We start from the raw sequence: 15,456 nt of genomic DNA, 5'->3' as shown, positions 1-15,456 counted from the left end.
GCCCCTGCGGACTCGGTCCACGCAGGTGCCGGGCCGGCGCCTGTCCCAAAGGCCACAGATGGCCGTCTCCAAAGGGGGCAGAGTCCCGGGAAGGCCGCAGGGGTAGTGCTGCAGGAGTGGGGGCTCCGCTCCCGCGCGTAGGGCAAGCTGCTCCCCCGAAAGGGGCCCCGCCTTTGGGGCACTGTGGGGCTCCGCCAGGGCAGCCCCCGCCCTGGGAAGGCGAGGGAAGGCTGCAGGCGGGCAGCGTTGCGTCCCTCGCCTCTGCTCCGCCAGCGATGGTACCCCCCGCCCCGCGCCAGGCACCTTTCCCGCCTGCAAAGTGCTGTCAGGGTTTTTAAGCGTCAAACACAGGGATAATTATAAACCTCTGAAAACCGACGGGGTTTCATCTCCCTCTTTCACCCACTGCAAACCTCCACGCTTGGCCACGCGGTATGAGCACTGAACCCTACGCTCTTCCACCCCCCTCAAAAAAAGGATAAGCGCGGGGCAAGCGGACCAGCTCTGTCGGGGAGAGCAGCGGCGACTCCCGCTCCAGAGCCTCCCGGTGGGCCCAGAGCGAGAGAGCCCGCCAGCCTCTTCCCCGTGCTCCCACCCGATCCCTTACTTGCAAATCGGCGAAGTGCTTTTTCCAACACGACGTTAACGTTTTGCCAGGTTTATTTTACTTGTTATACACAGACGATACAAACGGGCAAAAACCGAAACATTTCTCAATGGAGCATGTACTGGTATAAATTATTCAGTTCCACAGACGTAACAGAACAAATATAAAAATCACAACATTCGATTTACAGAAGAGTCAAAAATATACACACGTTTATGACCCTGAATTTCTATTAGGAAATTTCCCCGTCGAGTGCAATCTAGACTGAATATTTAGCCCGATGCATATTTTCAGTTCGTAATTGGTCGGTTTGTTGGTTTTTTGTTTGTTTTTTTTTTTTTCTTCCATATAAAAATGTGTTAATTGTATAGATTTGCTACTCAAAATTCGAAGACTTATTATTCTGCTTCGCCGGGGAGGGAGTCCTGGAGGGATATTACTTCTCCTTCAATAGTATAATAAGAGATTTACAAGAATGATCACTCTTTCGATGTGCATTTTATTCCCCAGGAAGTCAGATCTCAGTTAGCTACTTTATGAAAAAGTCAATTCCAAAACTAAATGCAGTAAAATATACAACTCACAACTCATCTTCACTGGACTACACTATGGTTACCAACAATTCAGTCGTCTATATCTTTTTTCTTTTTTTTTTTCTTTTTTTTTTTTTTTTTAGATTATTCATTACAAAGATTTACAGCAATATAAAGAAAGACGGGGGAAACTGCAAAGAAATTTGAAAATAGTTTGTTAGCATATTTGGCACCTGCAGGGACCAGTAATGGATTTGGCACTTGGGGGCAGGGGAAGGGGGATTCCACAAAAATAATAATATTGCTGATCTCAAGCTATTCCTTTCAAAGAAAAAATAAGAGGCAGTTAATTTTGGTTCCGGGAGGCGTTATGCTCCTTTAATCGACTTTCCTATGAGACGTATTTCTGTTCTTTTGAAGGGAAAGCTGAGCTATTCCTTAGCTGTGTTAGCCCAGGGCACCACGTAATTATTTCATGCGAGGAATTGAAGAGAAAGTGAGAAACCCATTACCCGCTGCTACAGCTATGGACCACTGACATTTCCAGAGGCATTTAGGAAGTGTTTACCTGGGGAGGGGCACGAGGAAGAGGGAGCAAAGAGCGGGGAACGGGGTAAAGAAATTTAAACAGGATCTAAGTTTTGTGACTTAACAATGAAAACAAAACAAAAAAATCCAAACAAATAAATAAACCGAACCAAAGAAAAGTAATCTGTTACAATAAAATAAATACTATGTACAGGCATTTCACAGGCTGTTTTCCCCACTATTACTGTTTCCCCTAGAATCCATCCGTGGTAAAAGGAAGGAAGCGCTGTACGGTTTGAGAGTCTAAGCATCCTACTGATCAGTGGGTTTCGGTGCGGCAGTGCCCCCCGCGCCCTCGGGGCGCCGCCGGACCGGGCCGGGCGGGGAGCGGGGAGGGGAGGCGGCGGCGGCCGCGGCTCAGCCTGCCTGCCTGCCTCCCTGCCGGGCCGGGGCACGGATGGGGCAGCCAGGGGCGGGGGTCAGTGCGCTAACGCGGAGGAGTTATTGTGCAAAAGGACGGCGGGCCGGCGGCCGCGCCTAGCTGTGCGAGTAGAAGCCGTAATAGCCGATGTCCTTGGCGCAGGTCTTTTCGCAGTCCCGCTGGGTAAGCACCTCGCTCTTGAGGGGCGAGGAGCTCTCGGACACCGGGGTGTCCGAGGGGGAGATCCGCCTCCTTTTGGCCTGCTCGTAAATCCCAGAATCGGAGGAGTCGATGGACTTAATGGACGACGGCGTCTCGATCCAGCTGGAGTCGGACAAATCTTTGGGCTTGGAGTCCTCGGCGCCCGGCAAGGGGGACCGCTCGGGGGCCAGGCTCTCCGCCTCCTCCCCCAGGTAGGGGTTGCCGGCGGCCATGCGCGCCGCCGCCGCGCTGTTGGGCCAGCAGGAGAGCACGGAGCCCGACTTGCTGCAGTACTGCGGGGGGCTGCGGGCCCCCCAGCCCGAGGGGTCGGCGTAGTAGCCCAGCGGCCGCCCGGCGCAGCCGGCCGCCTGCAGCGGCAGCGCCTTGACGCCCGCGGCCGCGTAGGACAGCAGCGTGGCCGCGTTGCCGGCGAAGTCGGTGGCCGTGTCGTAGGCGGAGGCGGCGAAGTCGAGGCGGTTGTTGGCGGGGGCGACGAACCAGCGCTGCGGCGAGGGGGCCCCCGGGTCCTCGGCTTGCTGTGGGGAGAGCAGCCCGTTGGTGTGGGGCACGCTGCGGTCGGCGCCGGGCCCCGGGCCGGCTCCTGCCCCGGGATGGAAGCGGGACTTGGCGTAGTTACTCACGAACTGGTCCTGGAGGAAGGAGCCGGCCATGGCGTAGCGGGCCCCGGGCACGATCTGCGAGCGGGGCGAGTCGTTGGGGGAAGGCGTCAGCCGGTCCATGTCGCAGCCCGTGTAGATCCTGCCCAAGAGAAGGGGAGAGAGCTGGGTGTCCGCCGCAGCCCGGCGCCCTCCTCGGCGCGGCACCCGGCCGAACGCGGCCCTCGGGGGACGAACGGGACGGCGCCGTCCCAGCGCGTTCCGGCCCTGCCCGGGAGCCTGAGCTCCTCTCCGGGCTTGGCCTCTGGCATCAGCAGCGCCGAGGGCCTTTAAAGGGGAAGAGGAAAGACGGGGGCAAGCATGGAGAACAAATCTTTCGGAACCGGTTGGCCATTCCTTGACGGGGCTGAGATCCCTCTTTCCGGTTCGAACCCACAACCCAAAAGCGTGGAATCCGCGCGGTGACACGTTGACCGGTCCCACCACACGTGCAACAGGCAGCCAGCCCGGTCATTTGCCGCCAGCAGCATGAGTGGCAGACTACGGAATTCTATCGGCTGTTTAACACTTATTATTGGGAGTCACAGACGAACCATCAACATTTTACTGAGTTTAAATTAAGCTAATCTTTAAACACCTACTGTACGAAATGTAAAGCCAGACACTTCCAGTGTTCCCGGCTTGGCCTATATATAATTCTCCCATGCTGGGCTGCAATTTGCGATTATAAAAACTTTAATGGATGAATAACTACTATCTGTATTTAATTCAGGCTAAAACTGTGCTTTAATTAACCCTCCACGCCTCCTGGAATTTCTTATCCAAAATAAACTTGGCCCTTAAACAAATTCAACGTGCTAGACAACATTGAAGCTTCCCCCTCCCCCCCGTCTCCTTTCAAGTGACGCCCTATAAAGTTTTTTTCCTATCAAAAAGAGAAAAGCACTTTTGGCTGGGGCCGAAGGTCTTTCCCAAGGCCGCACATACTCTCGCAGAGCTTCCGGAGAGCAGGCAGGCTCGGCTGCCGCCCTCTATGGCACCAGGGACCGCCGCTGCCCTCCCGGTGGCGGACCGGCTCCCCGCCACAGCCTCGGCGACCCCCGCCCCTTGGGGAAAGCGACCGCACCACAAGATGCTCCCTGGGGAGAGCTGGAGCTTGGCCCCGGCCCCTCTCGCACTAGTTCAGCTCTCGGCGTCGTTTCCCCCCTTGCCCGGCAAGCCTGCTGCTGGCGGCCGCCGGACCGCGCTCCAGCGGAGAGGCTGAAGTAGGCGCTCAAGATACGCACGGGGTGAGGCGCTCGAGGCCAAGTGAGGCCGCTCCCCGCCACAGTTTAGGAAGGAAAAGGGTTTTCCTCCTCAAAGCCGGGGGCCCGTCCCACAGACCAGAGTTTGCAGCGAGACAGGCGAAATTCCTGCCGTCTGCTCCTCCGGGTGTATGGGCAGCCCTGCGGCCGCCACCTCTCGCTGCCCCAAGCTGGGCAGGGGGACGCCGGGCGGGTCGTACCCCGGGCCCGGGGAAGCCTGCCTGCAGGGCCTGCAGGCCGGGATACCCCCATTTTTGTCCCGAGGGCCGCGAAAGGCGGCGGCGGGGGCCGAGTGTTGATGCCGCCCAGGAGCCGCAGTCGGAGGGGCACCAGCGGCGTCAAGGCCGGGGTCAGACCGCTGGGGACGCCTCGGAGGCGGACGGGCAGAGGCAGAACAGGGACAAACCGCGATTAAAACTTCCGAGGCTTTAGCTCCACCCAGAAGGGAGAAGGGGAAAAAAAAATTAATCCCCGGCGAAGAATAAAACGAGACGAAGACATTTCCCTCCGGACCCCGGCTTTGCGGACCTCGGAATGATGCAGACCCGGCGGGTTGCCGGGGACTGAGCTCCTGCTGCTCCGGTGCTTCTTTCGGAGCCCTTACGCGCAAGTGAAACGGAAGCTTGGAAAGAGGCGCCAAGATACGTGCCAGGAAAAACCAACAACAAAACCGCCGCAAGTGCCAAAGCGAGGTGCGGCCTCAGGTGCGGGCAGCGCGGCCCCAGGCGCGGAAGCCTCGGCGCTGCGCAGGGCCTCGCCGCAGGGACAGCCCCTGTGCGGGAGCGGGCGTGTGCTTCCCTCCCGGAGGGCTCTAGAAAAGCCTGACATTACACATCTCGGTGTGAAATGAGCCAGCCCTCTCCCTAAATCTCCCCTCTTTGACATGTGTATGCAGCCGGCAGAAGGGTAGTAAAAATCCGGTTTACTTACGTGTCATAATTGTCTCGGAATCCTTTTGCGAAAGGGTTGTGATCTATTTTCAGCTGTGTGATCTAGGGAAAGAGAAGCAGAGCACACGTTGTGAAAGCCTGAAAAATATACCCCACTGCAGCCAACACGTTTTTAAAGGACCAAGCTTCACTCTAGTCAATCATACTGCCTTTAAACCGTGAAAAATCAGCTCTGGCATGCTTATAGACATCACAGTCTAATTTTAAGATTTACGTTGTTGTAAAAATTACGAAAAAAATCAATATTTAACCCCATATTTTGAGACGTGTTCAGCATTCCTAGTGCATGGGAATGAATACACTGAAATCCAGAAATTAGGCAAAACGTACCGCAGAACGGTAACTAGGAGTTTGCATTTGCATCGAGCAAAATAATTAAAGCGAGAATGTGGACTGAACATATGTCATTTGAAAAGGGGGCACCAGTCTGTAGCAAAGCCAGACCACTCCGAAACGCATCCAGGCATTAACGAGCTTTTAATTTGAGGAAGTTGCTCCGTCACCCCCGGCGCAATCAATGAGGATGTTAATTGATCTTTGCAGACTTAAAGCTTAAGCTAACAGCTTAACAGCTAACTAAGCTGTTTCCGACTGGGAGATAAACGCTGCGGGCCAGCGCCCAGCCCCGGGCGGAGGGGCAGGATCGCGCCCAACCTGGCGGGGAGGGCGATGCCTCTGCGGGCATCCGGAGGGGGCTTCTGAGGCGAAGGCGGCCCGAGGGCTACGGCCGCCCTCGGGATGGCCAGGGAGGGCTGGCACCAAGTGGGGAACAGGGAGCCCCATCTCCTGGCGCCGGAGACCCGGGGTAGGGCGGGCAGCAGCCGGGCCACCCCTGGTGGACTGCCTTGCGGGGAGCGGGGGGACCACGGGGGGAATAAACCAGGGAGCTCTTTACATCGGTGTTTTGGTAGGCGGTGACGGCAATGAACTGCGTCTCGGGGAACGTGAATGTCTGCACTCTGCCCGGCTGGTTGGTATCCTCCGTCCCGTCTTCGTTCACCTCCACCACATGCAAGCGAGGTTGGTACTTGTGAAGGGACTGCAAAACCACCATCTGTCAGGCATGGTAAAAGGAGGGAGGGGGACGCGGGGAGAAAAGAAGGAATTAAAGCGAGAAGGACGAGGAGAGCGATGCCCGCTGGCCGCCGCCTCCCCGGGACGGTTGCGGACTTCCCGGCCGCACCGGACAGCAGTGTCAGCTTGGGCAACGCGCTCAGAGCCGACGAGGCCCGTGGCAATATGAAATGGGAGGACTTTCTCACCACCACCCCCCTTTTATTTTCACCTCACGACACGATCTAAAAAAAAAAAAAAAAAAAAATACACGTCCTTTCGGAAACGGTAGGATTTTAACCGAAGAAATAAAAATAATTCTGGCAGCGTCTGCGTTCCCCCACTGACCTGCCCGTTGTTGTTTGATGCTCCTTTATTGTTTGTAAGTTTTAGTTTCCCAAAGGAGATTTCCTGACGCATCCAGTGGGCTCCCGTGTTGGGGGAGTCGGGATGCATATACACCCGGTTTCCTATGCAAAACAACAAAAAACACAACCACATCACAGTTCTAGCCTGTACCCCGGTTCTGCTTGCTGCATCCGCACACGAGGGTGAAGAACCCCGTGAAGTGGACAATATTTTACTGCCAAAACTCCCTTCATTTTAAACGAAAAGGATTAAAACAGCTTTTTCCGAACACCTTTTACTTTCTCCTCCACCCTCCTTTTTTTTTCCCTATTTAAAAAAAAAAATTAAAAAAACATCGTTGGCCCATTTGCGTTTAAGAAGTCGCCAGAGCCCGTCCGCAAAGGCATTAATTAATCATTCTCACCTACATATGTGTCGGGAAAAGTGTTAATTGGAGGAACTTGCCTTGTACATTGGTGTCCGCCTTGCCGCAAGGAACCCATTTGCCTCCCTGAAATCTCCAGTGATTGGGGTCCGCCAAAATTACATCCACAAAAATATTGTAGTGAGCCGTAGGGTCGAGACCAGAAATATTAAAGCTTAGGAAAGGGAACATGCGCCTATATAAAAAAAAAAAAAAAAAAAGAAAAAAGAAAAAAAAAAAGAAAAAAAAAAAGAAAATAAAAAGAAAGGAAAGAAGGAAAGCAAGCTATCGGCAGTGACAGGCACACGCGGAGCACCCAGCCGTTGTGCTTTATCCTCACGGCTCCCGATAGCGACTGGGAAATAAAAATCAAAAGAAGCCCCCTCCCCGGAGTGCCGAGCTTTCCGCGGGGAAGAGCCGAGTGCAGCGGGCGCGGGAACTTGCGGGGAGGCAGAGAGGGCTGCCCCGGCGGGGACCGGCTCCGGCGGGAACCCGCATCGGAGCTCCCGGCGACCAGGGCAGGGGCCCCGGTGACGGGGGGACGGCTCCACCGGGGCTGCGGAGGCTCCGGGCGGCTCCCGCGGCGAAGTCCGCGGCTCAGCCCCGACACCCGGCTAGGTGCGCGCGGTGGCTTACCTTCCCTGCTTCGTGATGATCATCTCCGTCTGGTGCCGGTGAAATTTCAGCCAGAGTGGCCTGTTGCACAGGTAGACCTGAGCCTTGCCGGGAACCAGCCCTGGCTGGGTGGAGGAGAACTGGTAGAAAGGTGCCCCTTGGTAGGAATGGCCATACTGCTGGGGGTACGGGTAGCCCGCCGTGGGGTAGCCTTGCGGAGAAGAGTTGGACAGGAGGCTGTTATAAGCTCCGTTGGTGATCACAGGATGATGAGCCATGTAGCGGCTGGGGCTGGCGATGGAGAAGGCTGGGTGAGCAGGTCCATGCTGGCTGGGATAAGGGAACATGGTACTAGGAGCAGAGGCAGCAGACTGGGGCTGGCTGGACTGAGAGAGCAGATAGCGATCTGCAGCAGATCCATCGAAACTGTGACGAAGCTCAGAGACCCCGTCCAAGACGGGAGAGAGTTTATTTCTCTGGACGTCCCCTGGTGTGTCCTTGGAGTCAGGAAAATTGTCTGTATCTGACTGATTCGTCATCCCCCTGGTAATTTTTTTCAAAGGTGAACTTCTCTCCAGGTTGTCAGTGGTCGAGATAATGGGATGATCATGCAAGGCAAGCTCAGATCCGCCTGCATGTGGGTAACTGCTGCTCACATTGAGAAATTTCTTGGAGAGCATGATAGAGGGAGAAAGACAATGCTCCAGCTGCATAGCTCTAGCACCACAGTAATAACCCTTCAGTCCCTGGATCTGAAAGGGCTTCCTAGTATCAGAAGCTAGACATCCTGGGACCCACACTAGGCAGAAAGCACTTCATCTACCAAATGCTTCCAAACGTTTGATTTACTTTTTTTTTTTTTTTTTTTTTTTTTTTTTTTCCTCCCTTCCCAGGGAGAAGAGATTGGCCAATTGACACTATGCAGCAATCAGGAAAGACTCACTTTTGATCTTGCTGCTTGTGGAGAGGATGAAACGGCTTCTGCCATTGGTTAACCGCTGACAGTAATTTAATTAGATAGACATTAATTAGGATAATCACCTGGCTCCTGGTCGCGACGATCATGGCAAATTGAAGGAGATGATTTTATTGTGAGATAGAAGGAAGGGAAAGGGGGAAGGGAATAGTGTGTTTGCTGTGAGAGCTCATTATTATGTGACCTTTCTAGCTTTTTTCTTTTTTTTTTTTTTTCTTTGACTACGGCTGGAAAATAAATCGGAACCCTGCGATTCCCCAAATATTGAGCGCGTGTACCCCACCTTTGTGCGTCGGGGAGAAGAGCGGGTCCTGGGCGCCTTGGGGAGCGATGCGAGGGGAGCGCGGGGCTCGGCGGCCGCTGCCCTCAGCTCACCCCCGCGGTTTGTCCCCGGCGGGGCGCAGTCCCTCTCCCCCAGCTCTTCTGAGCGATCCCCGGCGCATCGCCCCCACCCTTCCCACCCGTGCCTGTTTCGTGGGGGAAAATACACCCTCCGTTCCCGCTGACAGTGGCCGCGTATCATCTCTTTTAACTTCTGAAATAATCATAAGCCCCGCAGCCGAAGTGCCCTAATGTATTTGCCGCGATGTTTACGGGTTCTTTAGTAAATAAATATTTTATCTGGGAGCCGTAATGCCTGAGATTATCGGCAAAATAGCGTGGAAGGCGTCCACCTCCCCATCCGTCCCCGGATTTCTTTCCTCTCGGTGCCTGCTTTCTCTCAGTGACTCAGTCCCGCGGGCAGCTCTCGGGAGGGGCATGTTTCTGGTAGCACCCTTGCCAGGGGCCGCGGCCCGCCCCGGCCGCGGGGTCGATCGGAGCTGAGAAACCCAAACCTCGATGGTGCTGCGGCAGGAGCCGCCGGCACCCTCTGCCCAGGGGGGTCTCCGCGGGAGCCGCGGCCCGGGCTGCGCTCCCAGGCGGGCGGGGGCTCCCCGTGACCGGAGGGAGCGGCCGCGGGTCCGCGCTGTGCGCGGCCGTGCCTCCGGATATTGAAAGCGGGACCCTCGAAGGTGCAAAGATGCGCCTGAAGAGTTCGGAGGCCCGCTCGCCACCCCGCCTTTGCCAAGCACCAATGCACCAATCTCAATTTCTCTTCCTAGGGAAGCCTGCCCGAGAGTTTAAAAGCACGGGGTTTGTTTTTCGGTTTTTTGTGGGCTTGGGGTTTGGGTTTTTTTGGCCGGGCAGGAGCTCTCCTGTTCCATTTTTCTTAGTGTTGTCCCCTTAGTGGTTAGGGCTTCAGGTATTTTACAGACCACATCTCTTCCCAGGTGACATCAGCAGCCGGCTTCAAATTTCACTGACAGATAAGGCAGCCTTGAACCACCACGTAAGAAACTGAACCACGGCATAACTGCCTGAAGCCAGACTGAAACTTTGCAAACTCAAATCCAGAGAAGACTAGAACCAGGATGACTTGACAGAATGTGTATTTCAATGCTCTCAAATCCCGTGGCCATTTATTTTTCTATTGCTTAACCGTAAGCTACTTTGGTTATTTGGTGTTTCATAGATGCCAACATACACACACTCTCTGCAAGGAAATTAGTCTAATAAGTCAATTTATGAAGCAAAAAGCAAGCCGTTCACTGTTCTACTCGAGTGCTTCAGCGCCTGCAACTTTCCATACACCACCTTCTTTCAGTGTTAAGAAAACGGTTTCATTATTATCAGTTTTAACTAATGTTTCCAACACTTGTTTCACCAGCGCTCACCCTTCCCTTTCCCTGTTTGCAACAACAGAACGTTAATGGACTTTTACAGGCAGGAGACGGACCGAAATGCAGATAAACCCTCGGAAACACTGCCCTGAATTACAGAGCTACAGCCATATAGATGCAGAGCTGCAATGAATTCAGTGGTGTACTGCCAATCACATGGAAGTGCTAATATATGCCAAAAATCTTCAGTGCACAACTCCTAAACTGGTATAATAGGGGGGATATGCAATGGCAGGTGGTGTTACAGAATCGTCATAGAATGGAGTGAGGTTTGCTAATACAATATGCGCGTCCTTCACGCTGACAGGTGACAAGGGGTCATGCTGCTAATGAAGGTCTGCTCCATTGCGGCTGGAGGCTCAGAAGGTGGCTGCTTGAAAATCTCTTTCTTCCTCCAACATCATATATGGGCTGCTGCTTTGCAGGTTACGGCACACACACAATTCTTCCAAATCCTCTGTGTAGCTCCTAAAGCACTGGACAAAAATAAGGAAGGATGCCCCAAAAACCTGCCTTTTTATTATTCATGTAACATCTTGGTAAATGGAAAATTGTGTCTCCAAGTTAAACTGAGGAGTGAATAGAAAGCAGGGTACCACAGCACAAGCTTAATACTACGGGAGATCTGCATCTCCAACAGACTCTCTTCAGCTACCCTCTGCAAGATGTACATTTGTCAAAATTAATTTAGAATATGTAAGACTCACTGGTTTGTCTCCCTGCTTACACCAGCCTCTCACGCATGTATACACTGCAGCACTGCGCTAGCTCCTCTCCTGTTCTGCAGTGCCATGTTACCCACGACCTGCCAAACTCTGTCTCCCTCGTGGTGTTACACGTGTGTGTGGGAGTAGAGAGCGGCAGGGATGCAGAGCCCCCCTGGCAGACGAGCCCCAGGGCAGGTTCCTCGATCAGCTCCTGCCCCATCTCACCCCGGGCGTGCATATCCAGCAATGCGAGGCCTGAATGCAGCCCTCAACCACCCGCAGGTTTGCAGTGGGAATCTCCAGAAAGAACTTCTATTTAACTACACGCAGGCAAATGTGGTTTGGTATGTCTCCATTTTCCCAGTCTGATATTCCACTGCCTACTGTGGGGGCAGAGGGAAGGCCATAAGGAGGGCAGCTGCAAAAATCTGCATGTTTCCCTCTGAAGTAAGTGCACGCTAAATATACTTTGAGAGAGAGTTTGTCTAAAATAGTAAATTAAAAGGCCTCAATAAGAAATTTCAAACAAAAGAAAAATCTTTGAATGGTAAAGTGTAAGTAAATATGGGCATGAGCCAGAAAATAAGACAATTTAAGGGTTATTTCCTTAGTATGCAAATAAGAAGTCAATTAAAAAAAATATCTTCAACAAGAGATGCAGATAGTTTTGAAATATTTGCCTGCCACTACTGTTGCCCTTTATTAAAAAAAACTCCAAACTAACAGTAAAGAGAAAGAAAACTACTGCCCAGACAAAAAAATCAAATCAGCCTAAGCGACATCCAACACTTGAAAAAAAAGAACTCTAACGGAAAATTCCAATCAGTCCCTGCCCAAAACCCAGAGTCACTCCCCAAACCCAGATATTTGGCTTTGCCTGCTGCAAACCAAGCAAACCACCTGCCTTCCTGCAAGGGTTTCCCTCTCCAGTCAGCAGAAATGGTTTTCAATGTCATATTCTAGTTGGGACTCTTTCCACATATATGGACATCTCATGTATGTTCTCTCACAGGAGGATGGGCTCATGTAACCTAGAACAGCCTCTGTCACTTTAATGTTTATTCTCAGAATACTGCTATTTATGACACCGCTTGTGAGAGTTCTGTGATTCAGTTATCAGCAAATGAATTAATTTCCTTAAGGTCAGTTGTCTTGTGTAGATATTAGGGTTTGAATAATATTCAAAGGGAAATAACAGAGGAATTTTCAGCATTTTTGGTTTTGTACATCCTCAGAATTCAGCACTATGATTTTTTGTTTTAATCTCCATGAGAGTAACTGGTAATCAATGTGAGCCAAATTCCAGTAGAGAATTTCTGCTTTCCTAGCAATTAGTATCTCAGTAGTTTTACAGTGGGGGGAAACAAATGTTTACTAACACTTTTTCTAGTTTGTTAATTCCCGCTCTCCTTTCCCAAAAAACACTGTCCAGAACTTAAGACAGATTTGTAAATGTATTTTTATTATGTTGCAACAATCAAAATATATATGTACTACTGATTTCCCCCCCCCAAAATATTAAATGAAAACGTACTCCATTTTTCCCCACATTGTGTTCTTGAATGCTTTGGAATCTGTGAGGACCCTGACATAAAGAAACTGAAGCAAATGCACAATTAGAGACTGAGAGGTGTTATAGTGCTGCACTTACACTGCAAATGAAGTCAGATGTCTCCGTTTAATCAAATAGAACCTCAACAGTCTCTGTTTTGTATTAGAAACAATAAACAAATATACACAGAAAGTATCACCAATGGTAAATCAGTTATTTAAATACAACTGTATCCAACATAGCAGCTAAACACTGGACAATGTTTGAAGTCATCAGCACATCCACATGCTCTTCTAAATGACGTTTAGGGTCCTGAAATACAAAGGATGCCATGAGAGGAATGACTGAGACATGTCTCTAAAAGATTTCATTTACTTCAAGTCTATTTTAGATGTCTGTGAGTTAATGAACACAGGCCAGTAATGCTCCTAAATTTTCCATTCTAGGAAGACCTAGCAAGTGACTGAATTTCCATGAACAAAATTTTATTAATTCATACTAACAGTTAAGTTGACGATAGGCTTAGGAAATAAATTTCTATCCAGCATATCAAGAGTAACTGCGGCAGCTGTGAGTTAGTTTTAAGGACAACACACAACATGTGAATTTTACCATACATCTCACTAAGGCCAATATTTTAATCTTAGTTCTGGTACATTGCAATTTGTTTTCAGATCTTTGCAAATGTGTGTTCTAATCCAGCGAAGATTCAGTCATCATCTAACACAGTCTTTGAATAGTTGTGTTGACTGCAAGAAAATCAGCGTATCTATACCCATAGGAACATGAAACATGAACAATGCCCTGTCAAATGCTCTTAGGAATTGAATGTTAAGCCTGAGCAGTTTTCTGAAAATACATATTTTTACACACTATTACTCAACTGATGTAGGCATTTGTGGGCATCTGCATGCAGCAATGAGATTATTTCTGGTTGAAATCATACCCATACACTTCTTCAGTTTCACCACTGATATGAAATACTTAATCTCCAAATACTGCAAAAATATCAGGCATACCTCAAAAAGATGTCTGAACTTTATTACAGTATTATTGTAGTAATTCTTGTGTGTAAAGAAATTAAAATATGGAAGACAATCATGCATGGGAATTGTAACTTCTTTAAAGATGGAAGTAGTGAACCCATCTAAATTTATATAGAAGAGTGCTACTGAATCTGTGCATGCTGCCCTTCTTAAATAACTGCTTTTCAAAGATCAGACAATTCTCCAATTATCCAATTCTCCGATATTCTTCCGGTTTCTAACAAATGATACACCTAACAACATAACATCCCTATTGTGAGTGGCTGCTTGTTTACAAAGCTTTTTATCTAAGTTGCATAAAACACTCCACTTGAAAATTACTTCACTGAACCAATTTTTTAATTTAAAGGAAACTTAAACATTTTATCAGGAAAAAAAATTCTTTTCTTTTTGAAGAACCATACCAAAATAGAGTTTTTTTCACGTATGCGTAACACCTAGTGAAGCTCAAGTTCTGTTTGAGATGACATCATAACCCTTAAAATACAACCCTTCTTACATATTTTATATGTATATATTTATGTATGTGTAGGTGTGCATAAACTCCATTGTTCTGAATGCTACAGAAATACATGAGTGACTGAACAATAGTGCAGATGTGTTATGACATTGCTGCTAGAAGCTGACATATAAGAGCAATCCAGAATCTTTTAAATTCTTCCACTGCTACTAGGAATACAGTAAGTACTGGTTCTTTAAGGACACACTAGATATTTTAAAAGCTATTTCTTGTTTCATTGCCCTTCTTGAACACAAGCTCCTACAAATTTCCTTTGCTCCCCCCTTTGCTCACAAGAGCACATTTCCTCAACCTTTATGTTGAAATCAAATATAGAAATAGTTTTTTGTTGAGTCTTTAAAAAGACATAATATCCTAACATTGCAAAGGGATGGAATGAATTGAGTGGGTGTGCTTGGTTTCAGCTGTGGTCCTGAACAGTTTTCCTCAAACACCAATACAAAGGAACTCAGCCTACCTGCCAAGTGTGTCTGAGAGCTAAGCACTGACAGTGTGTTCATGAATTGAAGACAGGGGTGAGCTGGCTCTCTACATGATAATGTACAAACACACCACCCTCACCTCTGTTTCCATGATCACCATTTTTTAAGTATCTCCACAGTTTGGGTTTCTCTGACACAGACTTGGATATCTTTATGTCTCTTAGAAGAAGTTAAAACAAATGAAGAAGGAAAAGGGAAAACTACCAAATTTCAACACTGTTTCTCAGCATATAATAAAAACACATATAGAACATGGCTTGCAGATATTCTGCCAATTACCTACAGTCAAAGGCCCTGTTCCTTGCATGACCTTCAACAAAAATAAATTTATTATTTGAAGAATTGAGAATATCATGCATGTAGAACTAAATTCACCTCTGCACATGTAAAGAATTAGTATTTAGAATGAACGAAGCATATCATTCCACCTCACTCTAATTCATCACACCTCACCTGCTTGCCAACATTTTTTATTGCCAGCTGTTCAGGTGTCATCTTATCTTCTTCTTCAACAGCCTGTGAAAGAAACACAGAAAAGGTCAATGTTTCAGATTTCATCTACTTTTCCCCCAAGCCACAGATTCTCAAAATACAATTCTGTTCCTTAAAAAAAAAAAAAATCAAACAGCAACACATTTTAGAAAGTCAAAAGGAAAGGTACTTCAGGTTTTCAGCAGACGTGGTTTTAATTACTGAGTGTTAGTGCAAAAGATCAAGGCAAATACTTATGAATTGTTTTATTGTCACATATTTACCAAAATGTTAGTAAGCAAAAATCTTAAATGAGCAGTATCAATAGTTTAAGATAGTTGAAAACAGTTAAAATAATAAAACAGCACCGAAGCCAGCAT

General features: G+C 49.2%; 2 protein-coding genes across 3 annotated transcripts in view; both read right to left on the bottom strand.

Annotated features, from left to right (window-relative positions):
• Positions 1–642: 642 nt before the first annotated feature.
• TBR1 (T-box brain transcription factor 1) lies at positions 643–8,451 on the bottom strand. 2 transcript variants are annotated; one of them, XM_038143501.1, is made up of 7 exons: positions 7,623–8,450; positions 7,028–7,182; positions 6,563–6,684; positions 6,057–6,215; positions 5,142–5,203; positions 2,932–3,049; positions 643–2,826 (listed from the first exon to the last, which is right to left on the bottom strand). In XM_038143501.1, exons 1-7 carry the CDS (start codon positions 8,312–8,314, stop codon positions 2,206–2,208), a joined length of 1,929 nt encoding a protein of 642 aa, XP_037999429.1. In that variant the 5' UTR covers positions 8,315–8,450; the 3' UTR covers positions 643–2,205. The 2 variants fall into 2 exon arrangements, with proteins under 2 accessions (XP_037999429.1, XP_037999427.1); XM_038143499.1 differs by having other exon boundaries at positions 643–3,049; positions 7,623–8,451.
• A 3,994-nt stretch (positions 8,452–12,445) lies between these two features.
• Positions 12,446–15,456, bottom strand: part of PSMD14 (proteasome 26S subunit, non-ATPase 14) — a 46,686-nt gene continuing 43,675 nt past the window's right edge. Inside the window, exons 12-13 of the mRNA XM_038142561.1 lie at positions 15,059–15,121; positions 12,446–12,869 (exon numbers count right to left, since the gene is read on the bottom strand). Of these exons, the coding sequence (XP_037998489.1) occupies positions 12,771–12,869; positions 15,059–15,121 (162 nt within the window). The 3' untranslated portion in view covers positions 12,446–12,770. The remainder of the gene's footprint in view (positions 12,870–15,058; positions 15,122–15,456) is intronic.

Source organism: Motacilla alba, chromosome 7 (genome assembly GCF_015832195.1).
Source record: "Motacilla alba alba isolate MOTALB_02 chromosome 7, Motacilla_alba_V1.0_pri, whole genome shotgun sequence".
In the NCBI taxonomy this organism is placed as follows: Eukaryota; Metazoa; Chordata; class Aves; order Passeriformes; family Motacillidae; genus Motacilla; species Motacilla alba.
This window is presented reverse-complemented; position numbering and strand designations above follow the sequence as displayed.

Coding starts and splice junctions, on each gene's coding strand:
- TBR1 (XM_038143499.1), bottom strand. CDS start 8,314: ATGCAGCTGGAGCATTGTCTTTCTCCCTCTATCATGCTCTCCAAGAAA. Junction 6,685..7,027: donor GGCGGACACCAATGTACAAG/GCAAGTTCCTCC, acceptor TGTTTTGCATAG/GAAACCGGGTGTATATGCAT. Junction 6,216..6,562: donor CATCAAACAACAACGGGCAG/GTCAGTGGGGGA, acceptor CATGCCTGACAG/ATGGTGGTTTTGCAGTCCCT.